This window comes from Tetranychus urticae, chromosome 3, assembly GCF_039701765.1.
Source record: "Tetranychus urticae isolate SD_2017Ah chromosome 3, NJAU_TeUrti_SD_1.0, whole genome shotgun sequence".
NCBI classification, from domain to species: Eukaryota; Metazoa; Arthropoda; class Arachnida; order Trombidiformes; family Tetranychidae; genus Tetranychus; species Tetranychus urticae.
The window spans coordinates 9,758,447-9,775,491 of record NC_142960.1 but is presented as its reverse complement, the minus strand read 5'-3'; the positions used below and the strand labels follow the sequence as shown (position 1 = coordinate 9,775,491).

Below are 17,045 nucleotides of genomic sequence, written 5' to 3'. Positions count from 1 at the left end.
TCTATCGATAAACAACTTATAGAACCACACGTAATTTATCGCGAAAAATGCTCATGGACTACACCTTTTGTATTGGGCGATTCAACAACCAGTATTGATGCATCTACCAGTGTCTTTGACTTGCAAGTCAAAGCTGGTACTCTCCCAGTTTACACTGAAAAAGATGTTACATTGAAAAATTGAGCAACATTTGATTGATTTCAAACAATAAACTCAATGTTTCTTCTAAAAGTTAATAAATAAATTTATATTGTATTAAAATTGTTTTTTCATTGCATGATCATTTAGTGACGGAGGTTTGAGCGCATAAAAATTTGCACATTGAACCTGAAAAGGAGATAACCAGAAATCAGGGTAAAAGTTGAAACTCCGATCGCCTTTTGTTAAATTATGAGACCAAAATCATCGAAAGCCTCTCATCAAAATCATAAATCTGATGTAAATTTGATGGTCAACCAAAATAGGCTCTATTTTGTGTGATAAATTTTCTGTTTTCTGTACAACAAATCAGTGCGATCTTCAGTTGCACTGATCGCATTCTGAGACCATAAGAGTTAGAAAGCTGAATCTTATTATTGGTTATTGCTTATAATGTTTGTTTACATCACAGATTGAATACTTTTTTCAATTTATCTACAGTTCTCTCGCTTTTAACATTGCCTTAAATAGCATTCAACCTTTAAAACTCTGGTCACTCTTATTTTTGTTAAACATGAAACTTCGAGTGACCATCCGAGTAAGTAACAGACACTTTCTGATAGCGATCTGAAACATATTATTCATCGATGTAAATGTTTGATGCTCATCAGCGATCCAACATTTTCTTCAATTTATCTTGTATGTTTCAGTCTCAAGTCCAATGGTTTTTTAGCGTCACTTGATTTCAGTTTGCTTGAGCAAAATCAAAGCATCGGTGCATCAATACTCAATGTACTCACACTAATTGGATTCTTCTAGAGCTGCATTTTATTGTCACATCTTTTCAAATCAATCAAGATCAATCAATGACATTTAATTAACTCATGACTCTTGGATGCAAATAATACGAAAAGAAACACAAATCGAGTTGATTGGATCAAAAATTTGATTAAATCTTTAAAATGCTCTCACCAAGATCTATCGTCACATGAATAATAACTGGAAAGAAGGTTGATTTGACTCTCATCCTCTGAAAAGGAATTTCCGTGTGAATATTGTAAGATAACAGAATTCGGTTCATTTAGTTCTTTGGAACGGGAAAAATTTGAAATTATTGTAAAGCATAAAACACATGATCACTGACACCCTCTTTCCTGAATTTCCATCTTCGTCAATCTATTTCATTTAACAAAGTAACTCTTTCGACTATTTATTAACAGCCAATTATTAATACAAGCAGCAATTCATATGTATTTTGTTTCTTGTTCAATTTCAAACATCTAATTACGATGGTTACTTCGTTTGTCCAAAAACTAGTTCTAATTGTAATTTTCATTGCAATTAGCTGTGAGACTAAAGATAATTGTGACTTTTCTTGTTTAAGTAAAACCTATTCTTACAAGAATGGAGACAAAGATGTTGCCAGTGTTACCTTCACAGCAAAACAAGTCAATGGAGTCAACTATGTGACCATAGATCTCGTTGGATATAATATCAAAGAATCTGAATATCAACAAGTCTCCGTTTTGATTACCAGGGATCCTGATATTAATAAATATTATTGTCAACGGACTATATACGGGGCTACCGCCGCATATTACCAGAGTCCACGTAAGCAAATCACCAATGGTTCATCAATATACCGAGATAACACTTTATACTGTTCTTGGACAATGTCTAGAGCAGATTCAATTTGGCCAACGGATTCATCTGGCAGAGCCATGGACTTGGAATTCAATTATAATTATAACATAATATTAGCCAATCTCTATGGGAGCTTCAAGGCTGCTGAAGACATTAAAGATTTACCCATTTATCAGATGAAATTTTTGAATTGCTGCTACAAGGTCCATGGTAATGACAAAGTTCAGTTATTTGTAAGACAAACAGACAATTCAAATGATTTTAATATCTTTATATTGGCGGATAGTCTAGCATCAACTTACAAACTTTCTGTTAATTTAACTGGATCAGATTTGAGTAAACTTGATTTCGAATGTTATTTTTTAAGCAATTGGGTGAATGGTTATTTGCAAATGGATGGTGGTCAAGCAGTTCCAATGCATTCTCAAATTTCTAATAAAAACTTTTTAACAGGAAAGCTTTGCACTTGGTCGACCCCTCTGTCAATCAACGGATCGAGTGGAGCTTATGATACCAGAAATCGTGTTTACGATTTGCAAATAACTGCAGATGATATAAATGTTTATACAGAGAAAGGCATTCCGCTGAACAGTTAGAAATTAACGCAAATTTCAAATATTCAATATATTTTCAGAATTCTTGTTACACCAGACGATTCTTTAGATTGCAAACCAAAGCCCATAATTAGACTAGTTGATAATAATAAAAAATATATCACTCAACAAACACAAATAAAAAATAAACTATTGACATATTATGTTTACCCGAGTTTCATTCATTATCTAGTACAATTTTTATTGAAACTCATTTTTGCCGAGTTTTGAATACATTTCAAATTGTTTCTTTCATTACAATTAGCGGTTAAGCTAAAGATACATGAACATATGAAGAGTGAATCCGAGTTCAAATGATCAACTTTGAATTCGAACGAAAAATTTATTATGTCTTTAATGAAAAAATTTTCATCTCAAAATGAACGTGACAATAATTTAACAAAGCTAGAGATATTTTCAATTCTGATTCTGACGATAGCCATTAATAGTTTGACGCTTTTAACGTATTGTACAAAGTATAAATGATTTTAAGAACAATCATGATCGTAAGTCCGCTTGTTATTTTAAATCATAGATGATTTGAACGAACATGAGATTTATGTTAGTGAATAAGTTGTTGAATACATGAAAATGTATAAACATAATGTTAAGTAATTTTATTATAATGCAGAGCTTCCAGAATAAAGCATTCCATCAATAAATTGAATAATTTTTGAGGACTGACAGGTAAATTTTGTTCGGGTTAGGATCAATAGCTTAAAATTTGAATCGGGTTTATCGGTAATAGCTTATTCTATGATTTGAATCAACAATTCTGAACCATGTCAACTAGTTTAATGTCATGAATTCCACCCGAGTCTAATTTAGGAACCAGATTTTTGACAATATTGTCGTCTAATGTTGTTTTCCTTGAAAGTATCCAAACATCACCTGCAAACCATAAATAAAATTGATATTTTAAATGAAAAATTTTTTAACTAATGTTTAGTGAAACATGAATACTTACGGCAGTTTAGGAGATCAAGAACATCGTTACATGAGACAACTAAGGCATAGTTATTGTAATCAGTATCAACAACCCAATATTGTGTGGTGAGGAAATAGAAAGCGGCTAAATTTAAGAAACAAGGAGTTAAATTTTGAATATTCACCATTTTCTGATCAGAATCTGTTATAAAACTTACTGAGGAAGTATTATTTGGCTGTGAAGACGTTGTCTTGAACATATGACTTGGCGGATTGAACTCTTGAAACTGTATCGTTAAAAATATCAAAGCCAGTGCTGTTAGTAACAAAGGTACCTGTAGTTGTGTCAAACTTATAGTCAGCTTGAAGGCACCGTAGACCATCTTCGAAGTATGGTTTGGTGTACTTTATTACATACCAAGTACCGAGATACTGTTAAAAAAGAAGACAAATATTTTCATTGAGATATGACATGAAAACTGATTGTTTGATTTCAATGAAACAATTCCTACTTGATTAAGGTCAAGTTTTGTGAAAGTCGATTGGGTTTAGGACAATTATCAGGTTGAATACTTGTCTTGACCGATCTGTTGCATTCTTGACATTCAATTGCAAAGACTGAGGCAAACGAAAAGGCAAAGACACAGATAGCGAAAAATTGTTTCATTTTTATTGTTAACGAATCGACTTTGATGTTGCATAAATTCAAAGATGATCTTTAAATCAACAACTAATAACAAATGTCGTTTCTAACTCATCTTATATACCGAAATCTGAATTTTTATCAAATTATTTCTTCTATCATTTAACAATATTAAATAAATGATAATAGATAATATAATAGATTCTCTCATTGATACAGTGCACGGTAATAATGATTACAAAAAATATTACAACAAAATTCTCAGTAATTTCTTACAATGATTTTTGAAATGGTTTGATTCAATTCACGATTGTAGAATAAAGAAAATTGTTAGCTAATTAAAACGTAATATAACACATTTTTATGCCTAATCTTTCGAATTAAATCGGAGTATAAAACTAGTATCATCCGATTCCTGATTACCATGAAATTCATAATTATCTAATCAATGCTTCCATCAAATTTGACATTTGAAGTCAACAGATAAATTATCTTCAGCATTGATAGTTCCTAGCATTGGTCTTTTCAAAACTGTTATTGATAGATTTCTGAGAATTCCATTGGAATGCAATAAAAGAGTCAATGTTGATATAACAATGCTAAATGATTGACCTTATTCAACCAATAGTTGAGACCAAGTTAGTCAAAGATCTGACCGCAATAGAAATCAATAAAGTCAATAATTAAAATCGGCAAAACTTCAACAATAGCCAATCTCAGTTGGCATAGCAAACCTAAATAGATGTAAAATTTGTTGATTGTGCAAACCAAAAAATAAATTTTACCAGTTTTTTCATTGAAAATTTCATTTAAATTCTGTAAAATTGAAATTAAGTGATTCTTTATCAAGAAACTTTCCCTCCACTCGCGAAAAGCAAGAGCAAAAATTTGTTGCATTCCCGGGTTATAATTATGACCAGGAAAGACCCTAAATTTAGCTAACTTACACAATCGAGAGCTTGATAACGTTTCGGCACTGATTTAGCTCAAATCTTACCAATTTTTTATTGAATTTTTACCAATAATTTATTAGATTAAAAACTTGACAAAAGGTTATTGAGATTTGAACCCAAACGCTCCGAAGCATCAGACCATCCCTTTAACCACTAAGCTAAGCTTTCTTATGATGAAAAAAAATTTAAACTGAATGCCAATAAAAAAATGGTCATTTAGCTAAAATCTTGTCACGAAAATTTACCAAGAATTTTGGTGAACTAACAGCTAGATGCGAGTAAGAAATCAGCGCAAGAAATCAACGAGAGTTTGAAAAAAAATACGCTAACCTGTGGTGAAAATTATGTTACAAATATTTTGATAGAAATTTCTATTAAGTTTTATAGCTATAAGCCTGAAATTTTCAGGAAATAGGGATCAGATTTGCGTCAATACTGGATTTAAATCTGGAATTGATCCGTATTATGGTTCAAAAGTTATCCAACATTTACGATTTTTTGAAATGATCGAAAATGCTCGTAAAATTCAACAAAAATTTCCAATAATTTTTCAAACTTACACTGCGGGGCGTTTTAAAAGCATGAAGTGGAAAAATTATCACAAATTGAAACTTTAAGGGTCAATTAAATAATTGTGTTAATTCAGGTCGATTTGTCACTCAGAATTCCGAGCAATTAACAAAAGAATGAAAAATAATCTCAAAAAATTCAATGCTAGCTATTTTGAAAGCCTCGTGGCTAATCTCAAATTTAAAATGAACGAGGCGGATTAAAAAGGATTATCTTACATACGAAAGAGCCTCTGATCCCTGGCTATCAATAGAGACCAACTTTGAAAATATTGATCAATTATTAATTAAATAAACAAAGAATGAACAATTTGTAACATAATTTTTCACCACAGGTTATTCTCCCGCTCATTAACAAGTTTTTGGTAATATTCAGTTAAAAGAGTAACCCGGGTTGTTTTTAAAATATTTATGTAAATTTAACTTGCAAATTAAATTCAAATACATTTGTTTTATTGAATCATTTAGATGGCAAATGGATAGCAGTAATTACAGAAAAATGCCGACTACAGAATCTTTATGTATGCTTCATGAGTTGATTGATTTTAGATCAATTATTAATGGAAATCGTATAACATATTTAACTGTATCGCATAATCTCCAAGAATATCTCGCCTTCACCAACCTCTTAACGTAGCTGCTTCAGCAAGAACTTTCAAAAAGTCTGAAGAAAACTTTGCTATATCACCTGATTGAATATCATCGAAGAGAACAAATGGGTCAAGTGATCGTTTTCCAACAGTGACGGCGTTTGGAGATTGAGCTATTCGTTATGAGAATTGAAAATTTCACATTAATTGATCATGTATTTATATTGTGAGTAATGATAATATTTTCATTGAAATGGTTAACATACGTTGCAATTGGCCAAAGAAGGAAATGAGCTTCCAAAGAGCATCGTTAGCATTGTTCTTGGCAACATTGAAGGCATCTGATGACTGACTGGCTTGGGCTATTATAAGAGTACAAATTTGAAGTTAATTTATCATGTTTGAACACATTATTCGGTCAAATTTACAATAATAGTGACTGACTTACGTTTTAATTGTTCAATGAGGGATAAGAGCTTCCAAAGAGCGTCGTCAACGTTGAACTTTGCAAAAGTGAAGGCATTTGACGATTGACTAGATTCTGATAGTCATAAAAGTTTTAAATTTACATTAACTCATCAAGTATGAACACAGTGTCTTTTTGATGAATATGGAAAACTTACTTTTTGATTGTTCGTGGAGGGTTAAGAGCTTCTCAATAGCTGCTTGAGCTTTGTTTTTGGCAACAGTAAACACATCTGATGATTCACTGGATTGAGCTAGTTATAAGAGTTTAGATTTCAAATTAATCTATCATGTTTAACCACGGTAAACTCTGAATTTTTCATCGAAGGTATGAACAGTAATGTTTTGGACTAATTTTTCAAAATTTAATTGCGACAGTTAGACTAGACTCATAGGCACCATTCAACCGTCAAAATAGAGCTGAACTTTTCAAGAATGTGTTGTGAAAAAATTAATTAATTTCGAGCAAAAATTGTCAAGTTATGGCTCTAAATGGACAAAGGCGTCAAAATCTGATTTACCCTTTCGTCAAAAAACCATATATTTTCAATGGAAAAGAGACTTTTCAAAAAAGGACTTAGATTTCGAACATTTCGAGAGATTATTCGCAAATAAAAGATCAGAACTTCATCAACAGAAGAAAAGTGACATTCTGTTCTTTTTATTTGAAAATAATCTCTCGAAATGTTCGAAATCTAAGTCCTTTTTTGAAAAGTCTTTTTTCACTTCGCAAAAAATTCATTTTTTTTATCGGATGTCCGTGAAATTTGGTTTCAATGTTGACCTGAAACTTTCGATCGATCTATTTTGAGTTAAATTAGGTGAATTACATCCTTTATAACAAATTGAGATCAAATTTGGCCATTTTTTGAATCTTCAGAACCCTAGTATGATGAAGTTGAAAATATATGGTTTTTTGACGAAAGGGTAAATCAGATTTTGACGCCTTTGTCCATTTAGAGCCATAACTTGACAATTTTTGCTCGAAATTAATTAATTTTTTCACAACACATTCTTGAAAAGTTCAGCTCTATTTTGACGGTTGAATGGTGCCTATGAGTCTAGTCTAACTGTTGCAATTAAATTTTGAAAAATTAGTCCAAAACATTACTGTTCATACCTGATAATGGCTAACTTACGTTTGAATTGTTCAAAGAAGGCAAAGATCTTCTTGAGAGATTCTTCAGAGTTGTTCTTAGCATCACCAGAGAACTCTTACAAGAAAAAAACGCAAAAAATAGGTTAATTAAATATTGATCTTTAACTGGCAAGATTTGACAACTTACTCTTGAAGTCTTCAGCAGCATCTCTCTTTCGTCGACCTGGAGCTACTTCAGCGAGGACTTTCAACAAGTCATGAGCAAATGCGAATAAATTACCTTGAGCAAGATCATCAATGAGTGCAAATGGGTTGCTGTCTCGCTTATTTACGATGACTGAAGCTTCAGTAGATTGGTTCTCTGAAATTAGGAGAAGCAGAAATATTAAAGTATGCTTTCATATGTAATCTTATACTCTTATGGTCTTATAACTTACTGTTTACGAAAGCTTTGAGTAAGTCTTTAAGATCTTCAGCAGCATATCGCTTTCGTCGACCAGGAGCTACATCAGCAAGAACTTTCAACAAGTCTTGAGCGAATGCGACTAAATCACCTTTACCAAGATCATCGAACAGTGCAAATGGGTTGCTGGATCGCTTGGTTACAGTGACTGAAGCTTCAGTTGTTTGGTTCTCTGTAATTAAAAGAAACAAAACCATTAAATTTTCTGTTGCTTCCGTCTTATAGTCTTATAACTTACTGTTTCCAAAAGCGTCGAATAAGTTTTTAAAGGCTTCTTGAACCTTCTCATTGAAGTTTTGACCGAATTCTGTAACATTTATAAGAAAGATATTTATGTATTTGACTAGCTTAGCACAATAAATACTTACGTTCAAAAGCGTGGAAAGCATTTTGAGTGTTGTTCTGGATATCATCGAGGAAGCTTCGCTTTTTCAATGAGCTAGCAGAGGCAGCTGTAAGGAATAGACGGAAAGGGTTAGAAATGATAGTTGATACAAGACTTTGAGTTATATTTTACCTCCAATGAAGCAGAGAGCCAAGACAATGGTGAAACGCATTTTGATTAGGTTTAGGATGAGAATTCCGTTCGATGAACTATTCTAAACTGGACTATTCTTATGAATGATGATTTCTATGGGAAGGCAACTCTTTTTATACGAATTCTCGTTGCTTGAAAAGCTACATTGTTGTATTGAATATTACATTGTATCTGATTGACATATTCTTCACATTTAGCAGTCGCTAATCTTCCGAACATTGAAATGTCAATCAATTTAATAATCTTCGAAAGTCAGCCGTGTTGGTCACAGATTTATGATGCAACTTTGTTAATTGATTAGCCGTTGACATCTTTCTATCTAATCATGGCATATTATGATCTCGTTCATATTATTTGTCCCCAAGACCCAGAAGCATCTGTAATTGTATTGGATGCGTTTAGTTTAACTTTACAGTTTTGAGTGTTTTAGAATTGTTAAATCAATTGGACATGTTAGATCTTGACAGATCACTATGTGGATCAATAATTTCATGGAGCAACAAGTAAAGTTTGAGTTAATCAAATGTAACAGATAAATGAAGCTCTAGAAAAATTCAATTAGTGTGAGTACATTGAGTATTGATGCACCGGTGCTTCAATTTTGCTCAAGTAAACCGAGATCAAATGAAGCTAAGGTTAGATCAAGGTTTGGGTCTAAAACAGCTAAATACAATACGTGTAAAGCCCGGATGCTAAACTAAAAAGAGTCAACTTATGCAACAAAATTTGTGAAAGGAATCAGTCCGTTTGAGTTAGTCAATGAATGATAACGTTTCTCCCTGAGCCTGAATGAAGACTTAACATGAAAAACGTTCGGAAATTACCGATTTAAGGTCATTGTGTTTTCAATAAAGTTTCTTGGCTTTGGTTGGTTGTTGGATTAGAAGTACAAATTAAGTGTCTTTCGGTTAAAAGTGAAGAGTTTGGTGAAAAAATAATAAAATGAAAATTTAGACGATTCAAGATTCTACAAAAAAAAGTTGTAGCATTTTATTATCTATGTTGTCAGATTTAATTCTTGATCTATGAAGGGGCATGATTACTCAAACACGAATCTTGCCCTGCTTTAGAGACATTTTTCATTATTAAATGAATTATTGACTCTTTTCTTAGTTAGCTAAAATAGCCGATAGCCGAAATCAAGCAAACTGTTGAGACCTAAACCCTTTTTACAGCAAACGATGACAAATGCTATCTTGTTTGAATCCACTGGTTTTCAACGTTATTTGATTTCAGTTTACTTGAGCAAAATGAAAACACTGGTGCATCAATACTCGATGTACTCACACTAATTGAATTTTTCTAGAGCTTCAATTACTAGTATCTAGTATCTATTACATCTTTTCAAATCAATCAATTAAAAACAATGAGCTAAATATCCAACAATTTGATAGCTTATCGAATCATAAAATCAAAATCTTAACTATCTTGTGTTATGAAAAAATATAATATTTCAAACAAAACAGGCCATTTTTATTAAATGACATTTATTGTCATGATTGATCCTGCTAAATTTTTTTATTTAATCTTGAATTTAAGGAGCTGAAATATTAATGTTAACCCAGCCATCAATGTACCAAAGCTAGTTGTAAATCTCATTGAAAATAATCAGAACCAGTTTCTTGTTAAAATGAAACATTTATCAAATAGATTGTGTTAAAACTGGAATGTGCTTAATCAGCATATTGTTGCATATTGCCTTGATTATCTAGAAACGAAAACAAGTGATTAGCTCAGTTCTAGCAATATGTACTGAGAAAAATCAGAATTGATCAGTTCTGTGGATGAAAAATGAGTTCAAATTTTAACCGTCAGTTTGATGAAAAAATACATGCATTTAATAGCTTGATCAATGTTTTCGTAAATTTATTGAAAAATAACGAAGAAAGACAGAAAAATTGAGCGTTAAAACAATCAAATGTAAATGTAATGGGAATGTAAAAAGTTTTTATTATCACATGTACAAACTTTTCACTTGTCGCTTTTGGTCAAGTTGATGATTGCGGAGTTTCAACTCATTTATCATCCACAGAACTGATTGATGAATATTGAAGATAATATGAAATAACTGCAATAGATTTGTATCTAACGTCTGAATCAAAAAATGCCCCTGCAACAAATCACAAGACTCAGGAAAATGAATAACAATTAGCTCACAAATGAAGCATGACGACATGAGCAATACAATGATAAACATGTAAAGTAAATAATGTTTTTCAACCAGTATTTTCAGAAATTTCTGTATGGATTAACACCAAATTTTATCATGTCTTTTCAAGAGTATCTTTATTAGGAATATAAAAGTCACTCCATTATCTGTATCAGAAATCTGAAAAAGAAAAATGCTTTTGAAATTGAGAAAGAAACAGAACTAAGAACAATTCCTCTGTATCTTTGCCTTGCAAAGATTACATGCATTCTGGTCTGAGTGCATAGTGCTAGAACTGAGCTAATCACTTGTTTTTGTTTCTAGATAATCAAGGCAATATGCAACAATATGCTGATTAAGCACATTCCAGTTGCGACACAATCAGTTTGATAAATGTTTCATTTTAACAAGAAACTGGTTCTGATTATTTGAGATACACAACTAGCTTTGATATATTGTTGGGTGAGTTTTTTGTTGATTTTAATTTTTGACTTGATTCAATTCTATTACAGTTAGATCATTGTTTAAATCTTCATTCTTATGTTTGGCTTGGGCTGACCAATTTCTGGTTTATAAATTATAATTCAATTTCTTGGTTCTTCTTATCTCCAATTTGATAGTGTTTACCAATTTTGTAAGCATGTTAGAAATGGCCAAAATCAAGAGAACTTTGATAAATTAAAAAAAAGTATTTGATCCATGATGTGTTCAAACATTTTTTGACCAATATTAAGTTTCAGCTTTCTAACTCTTGTGGTCTCAGAATGCGGTCAGTTTAACTGAAAATCGAACTGATCTGTTGTACAGAAAATAGAAAATTTTATTTCACGAAATAAGTGCCTTTTTTGGTTGACCATTAAAAGTTACATCAGTAAAATGAGTTTCATGAAAAAATCTGATTCTCGAAAACTGTCTTTTAGATAAATCTTTAAATTTCCCAAACGGAGAGCAAATTGTAATGAAAAGTAATACAAATAGAAATCGGTTTTAAATTAGAAATTACTTAAGAAGAATAAGTTTAAATGAAAACTCGCGGAAATAAGACAATAGTTCATTTTGTTTTTGTTAGTGTTGATGAGTTTATTGTATTTCATTACCATCAGGTATTCTTATTAATTAGTTCAATATGGTTGGTTTGCAATCTAAAGAATCGTCTGGTGCAACAAGAATTCTGAAAATATATTGAATGTATTTGAAATTTGCGTTGAACCTCAAATTTTCAGCGGAATGCCCTTCTCTGTATAAACATCTTTACCATCCACTGATATTTTCAAATCATAAACACGGTTTCTGGTATCATGATATCCAATCGTTGAATTGATTGACAGTGGCATTGACCAAGAGCAAAATTTTCCTGTTACAAAATGAGAATGAGAAATTTGTGAATTGATTGAAACAGATTGGTCATCTATTTTCAAAATACTATCCATCCAAGTGTCCTTTAAATAGCAATCAAAATCAAGTTGACTCGAATCTGATCCAGTTAACTTAACAGAAGTTTTGGTAGCTGGTGATAGACCATCCGCCAATATAAAAATATTAAAATCATTTGAATTGTCAGTTTGTCTGACAAATAACTGAACTTTGTCATTACCATGAACCTTGTAGCAGCAATTCAAAAATTTCAAATGATAAATGGGTAAATCTTTAAAGTTTGTAACAGGCATAAAGTTGTGATCGATATTGGATAACATTATACCATAATAAGAATCAGATTCCAAATCCAATTGATTGCCCTGTGAGTTTTGCGGCCAAATTGAATCTTCTCTAGACATTGTCCAAGAACAGTATAAAGTATTATTAATACTTCGGTATTTCGATGAACCACTGATGACTGAGCTGTGTGGACCATTGAAATATGCGGTCGTAGATCCGTATGCTTTCCTTTCACAAATATATTTATTGATATCGAAACCACTATTGATCGAAACGGAGACTTGTTGATATTCAGATTCTTTGATATTATATCCAACAAGATTTATGATCAAATAGTTTACTCCATTGACTTGTTTTGCTGTGAAAGTAACACTGGCAACATCTTTGTCCACATCGTTGTAAGAATAGGTTTTACTTAAACAAGAATAGTCACAATTATCTTTAGTCTCACAGCTAATTGCAATGAAAACTACAATTAGAACTAGTTTTTGAACAAATGAAGATTTCATTATAATTAAGCGTTTCAAATGCAACAAAAAACAAAATACATATGAATTGCTGCTTGTAATTGGCTGTTAATAAATAGTTGAAAATAGGAGTTACTATGTGAAATGAAATGAAATCATTAACTTCAATTTTTCCAGTTCAAAAGAACTAAATGAACCCAATTTTGTTATCTTACAGCATTCACAACGAAATTCCTTCGCATTGAACTATCCACTTTTATTATGTTAATCATACAATTAGGTTAACAAATTAATCTGGTCTCACAGAGAGGAATATATTGACATAAATTGTGAAATCATTTTTGTGGTTATTTCATTCAGATTTATCTAATTGAAAGTCCTAACCAATAAATATTTGTATTCAAAAAACCTTACTTTCTGGTTGTGCATTAGTTTTTTATTCGTGAAAAATTTCAATTGCGATTGGTCGAAAGATTCAGCTCATAAACCATTCGATTCATTAATAGCACAGGGTGTGGTGGAAGTTCGTATGAAAGCCATCAAAATTGACAAAAAATGACGACAAGATGTCGTTCTCAGTGACAATCAAAACAAACGCGAATTGGTTTCTTCAGCAGTGGCAATGTTTTTGCCTTTCACCCAATGAGTGTGGAAAAGGATTCTCTGCGCTTGCGCAGCGCTTAAAATGGCCTTAAACGCGTTTTTATCCTGGTGAAGTTTTCTTTGCTTCTCCGGATAAAATGAACTTTGTATTTAGACTCAGCTCGTTGAGTTCTGAGAAACTCGATCGACTGAATATTGAAGTTGAGCGTCCAGTTTGAACCTTTTTCTGATTCTTGGCGACTTCAACTGCCATCTCTAAGGAAAGTAACAAAGCAAAAAATTTTGCAGAGAAAATCTCTGATTTGTCATTGTTTTGTTTTCTTATTGCCAAAAATAAATGCTTTTTTAAAGTAACGCTGATTATTTTGCTCGCTAACTTTTTGCATTAACACTATTAATCAATTCTAATCTTAATCATTAATCTGTTTCTAATATTTCATCAAGTAAGTATTATTTAGATTTTCCGAGATTAGACTTTGTTATCGATGTTCTAACCTTGTACTTACTTATACCTAACTTATTTGTTTATAATGCTAATGTTGCATGTTGGAGGGTTTTTCGTACGTTCGCATGTTTTCATTATATTATCTTGAAATATCTTGTTCTAAGCTATCTTAGTTATCTATTTATTTTTAATCAGGATACAAACAGTAGCAGAAATCAGGCTGTTTAATGGGGCCTAGAAGCCGTAAATCTGGTCATAAAACTGGACAATCAAAAGGTGGTCATCAGTCTCAACAACATCTATCCCAACAACACCATCCACAACAATTGAATACACAGTTGAAATCTGGTTCAACAGGAGGTAAGGCTAAGTAAGTCTTTCTCATTCTTCATTGATATTCCTGTATGGATGTTTTGCTTAGCTTGCAATTATGGGCATCTGTTTCTATTCTGTTTACTGTTTGTCTATATGGTTTTGATTTTTTAATTAATTTCAAAGCTAAATATTGTTATCTCTATCTTGTTTAATATATAATGTTTCTTGTTGATCTTGGTGATAGGAACAGTGATGGAGGACCTCAACATATGCAACAACATTTCAAAAGCCGATCTGGCACTTTCAGCCTTCAACCATCTACAGCTTTCAAGACTTTCCTCTCAGCTAGACTGTGTTATGCCATCTGGAGTATAATCACTGATTGCGATGAAACCTTCAATTACTGGGAACCTATTCATTACTTAATTCACGGAAAAGGTTTTCAAACTTGGGAATATTCCCCAGCCTATGCCATCAGATCCTATGCATATTTGTGGTTTTATGCATTGCCTGCGTCATTTTATACTCATTTGCTTCCAGCAAACAAGATTCTAGTCTTTTATGGTACTCGGTGTTTCCTTGCGCTTTTCTGTTCCCTATGTGAAACATATTTTTACAAGTGAGTTTTAAGTAATAATCCCAAAACGAAAGTTTAAACGATTTCTCCAAGATGGGAAATAATCCTGGTAATCTTTTACTGGTATGACATGCCTGTTTTTTGTTTTTATTTTCTATTCAATTCAGGGGCATTATCCGTCAATATGGTCCTAATGTTGGTCGGTTTGCCTTGATTTTCATGATACTTTCTAGTGGGGTATTCATTTCAGCCACTGCTGTTTTGCCTAACACCTTCTCGATGTATATGGTTTACATAGTCATTGGTGCATGGTTACAGCAAAATAACAAAATAACGTTGTTAGGTTTGGCTGCGACAACACTCGTTGGATGGCCTTTTTCTGCAATCGCATGGTATCTATTATCTTTGACTTGCAAAATAATCATCTCACATTCCCTTTATTAATGACTATCCGTTAATGATTTTTTTCTTTCAATTTTTTAAAGCGCACCTATTGGCTTGGATTTGATTGCTCCCAGAAAGAGAAGATTCCAGGTTATCAAATGGAGTATAATTATTGGACTATCTGTGATCGTATGATTCATATTGATTTTTTATTTTTTTTCGATTGTTACTTGGTTATTGACAGTAATTTTTAATGATTTTTCAACAGTTACCTTTGATTGCCATCGATTCTTATTATTATGGGAAAATAGTAATTGCACCAGTCAACATTGTTCTTTATAATGTTTTCACCTCTCATGGAGCTAATTTATATGGAACGGAACCTTGGTACTTCTATGTACTAAACTGTTTGCTCAACTTTAACTTCGTCTTTATTGCTGCTTTATTTTCTGCTCCTCTAATGGTAATTTAATATATTTGAATTAATTTTTCAATATGTTTCCCCTATTAATATATCTTTTTTTTAATTTTTTAGTTTACTTGCAAATATCTCATCAAGTCTCGAAGAGTATCTGTAAACCTTTCACATTGGATTGTCCTTTCTTGCTTCATTCTTTGGTTTACCGTAATGACTGTTCAAGCACACAAAGAGGAACGATTCCTTTTCCCAGTTTATCCATTTATATTTCTTCTTGCTGGCTTTACTTTTGATCTTTTGAATAGAATTATTCAAAGCTTGATGCCAAAACTGACAACAATCTATTCCTTCTTTGTGATTACTTTCATAGTTGCATTTTCAACTTTATCAATCTCTCGATCCCTCGCCATCTATAAAGGTCAGTATAAAAAGCGATAAACAGATAAACATAACAAAATTTTTTATTTCTTTATAATATTTATTACCTTGTCTTATCTTTTTTTTTATTTTCTGTTTAATTGGATAGGTTACCATGCTCCTTTGGACACTTTTATGCATCTATCTCAAATCGATCAACAATTGGGTGAATCTAACAATTTACCGACTCCAATAAACGTTTGTGTCGGTAAAGAATGGTACAGATTTCCTAGCAGCTTTTTCCTTCCTTCAGACCGGTGGCAGCTGCAATTTATTCAATCCGATTTCCTTGGACAACTGCCTCAACCATTCAAACAGGGACATCTTTCCACTCGCCTTATCCCAGAAAATATGAACGATCTGAACAAAGAAGAACCTTCTCGTTATATTCCTGTGGACAAATGTGCTTTCCTAGTTGACGCTGATACACATCGAGAAACACCAAGAGAACCAAGATATTCTCAAGACACGAAAAATTGGTCAATAATTAAATCGGAACTTTTACTAGACCATGAATCATCACCAAACCTGTGGAGATCCTTCTATATTCCCTTCTTATTTTACGCAAAAAATAATTTCGTCAACTATAACCTTCTTCAAAACAATAATATTCGGCTAAATTAAAGACTAAAAATATATCCCAGGCACACCGAAAACAAGTAAACTTCTACGTCAGTGATACTCAGTCACACTAACGATCTCAAAGATGCTCAGATTTTGTCTTCTGTTCGCCCCTTTTACCATCTTTGCTATCTTTTTTTTTCAAATTATTAATGTAAATCTATTTATACTCTTATTAAAAAATCTTAGCTGACTTGAACTACAATATTGACTTTATTTACAATGTAATTCAAAAGCTTGATTTTAAAATGAACGATTAAATTTATCGAATTGAAATGCAATTGAGAAATGAACAATGTACAAGATTTGAAATTGATTTTCACCCAGGCTTTGGCAAAATATCAGATTACCTTGATGAAACATTTGAAATA

General features: G+C 32.1%; 2 protein-coding genes and 1 long non-coding RNA gene across 4 annotated transcripts; 1 reads left to right on the top strand and 2 right to left on the bottom strand.

The window, feature by feature from the left end:
- Nucleotides 1–2,926: 2,926 nt before the first annotated feature.
- LOC107369393 (uncharacterized) lies at nt 2,927–4,023 on the bottom strand. The gene is made up of 4 exons (XR_001570305.3): nt 3,815–4,023; nt 3,521–3,734; nt 3,343–3,447; nt 2,927–3,266 (listed from the first exon to the last, which is right to left on the bottom strand). It is a non-coding gene; the product is annotated as an uncharacterized LOC107369393 (long non-coding RNA).
- Nucleotides 4,024–5,898: 1,875 nt separating this feature from the next.
- Nucleotides 5,899–8,718, bottom strand: LOC107369246 (uncharacterized). The gene is made up of 10 exons (XM_089269805.1): nt 8,602–8,718; nt 8,453–8,536; nt 8,323–8,391; nt 8,059–8,256; nt 7,809–7,982; nt 7,662–7,736; nt 6,681–6,776; nt 6,506–6,598; nt 6,324–6,419; nt 5,899–6,230 (listed from the first exon to the last, which is right to left on the bottom strand). Exons 1-10 carry the CDS (start codon nt 8,639–8,641, stop codon nt 6,085–6,087), a joined length of 1,071 nt encoding a protein of 356 aa, XP_089125931.1. The 5' UTR covers nt 8,642–8,718; the 3' UTR covers nt 5,899–6,084.
- Nucleotides 8,719–13,793: 5,075 nt separating this feature from the next.
- Nucleotides 13,794–16,873, top strand: Alg9 (alpha-1,2-mannosyltransferase Alg9). 2 transcript variants are annotated; one of them, XM_015937241.3, is made up of 8 exons: nt 13,794–13,940; nt 14,138–14,312; nt 14,502–14,876; nt 15,002–15,226; nt 15,320–15,407; nt 15,487–15,681; nt 15,754–16,054; nt 16,163–16,873. In XM_015937241.3, exons 2-8 carry the CDS (start codon nt 14,170–14,172, stop codon nt 16,675–16,677), a joined length of 1,842 nt encoding a protein of 613 aa, XP_015792727.2. In that variant the 5' UTR covers nt 13,794–13,940; nt 14,138–14,169; the 3' UTR covers nt 16,678–16,873. The 2 variants fall into 2 exon arrangements, with proteins under 2 accessions (XP_015792727.2, XP_015792728.2); XM_015937242.3 differs by having other exon boundaries at nt 14,116–14,312.
- Nucleotides 16,874–17,045: the final 172 nt, after the last annotated feature.

Coding starts and splice junctions, on each gene's coding strand:
- LOC107369246 (XM_089269805.1), bottom strand. CDS start 8,641: ATGCGTTTCACCATTGTCTTGGCTCTCTGCTTCATTGGAG. Junction 8,537..8,601: donor GGCTCTCTGCTTCATTGGAG/GTAAAATATAAC, acceptor TATTCCTTACAG/CTGCCTCTGCTAGCTCATTG. Junction 6,231..6,323: donor CTTCTTTGGCCAATTGCAAC/GTATGTTAACCA, acceptor CATAACGAATAG/CTCAATCTCCAAACGCCGTC.
- Alg9 (XM_015937241.3), top strand. CDS start 14,170: ATGGGGCCTAGAAGCCGTAAATCTGGTCATAAAACTGGACAATCAAAA. Junction 15,227..15,319: donor CCTTTTTCTGCAATCGCATG/GTATCTATTATC, acceptor AATTTTTTAAAG/CGCACCTATTGGCTTGGATT. Junction 16,055..16,162: donor ATCCCTCGCCATCTATAAAG/GTCAGTATAAAA, acceptor TTAATTGGATAG/GTTACCATGCTCCTTTGGAC.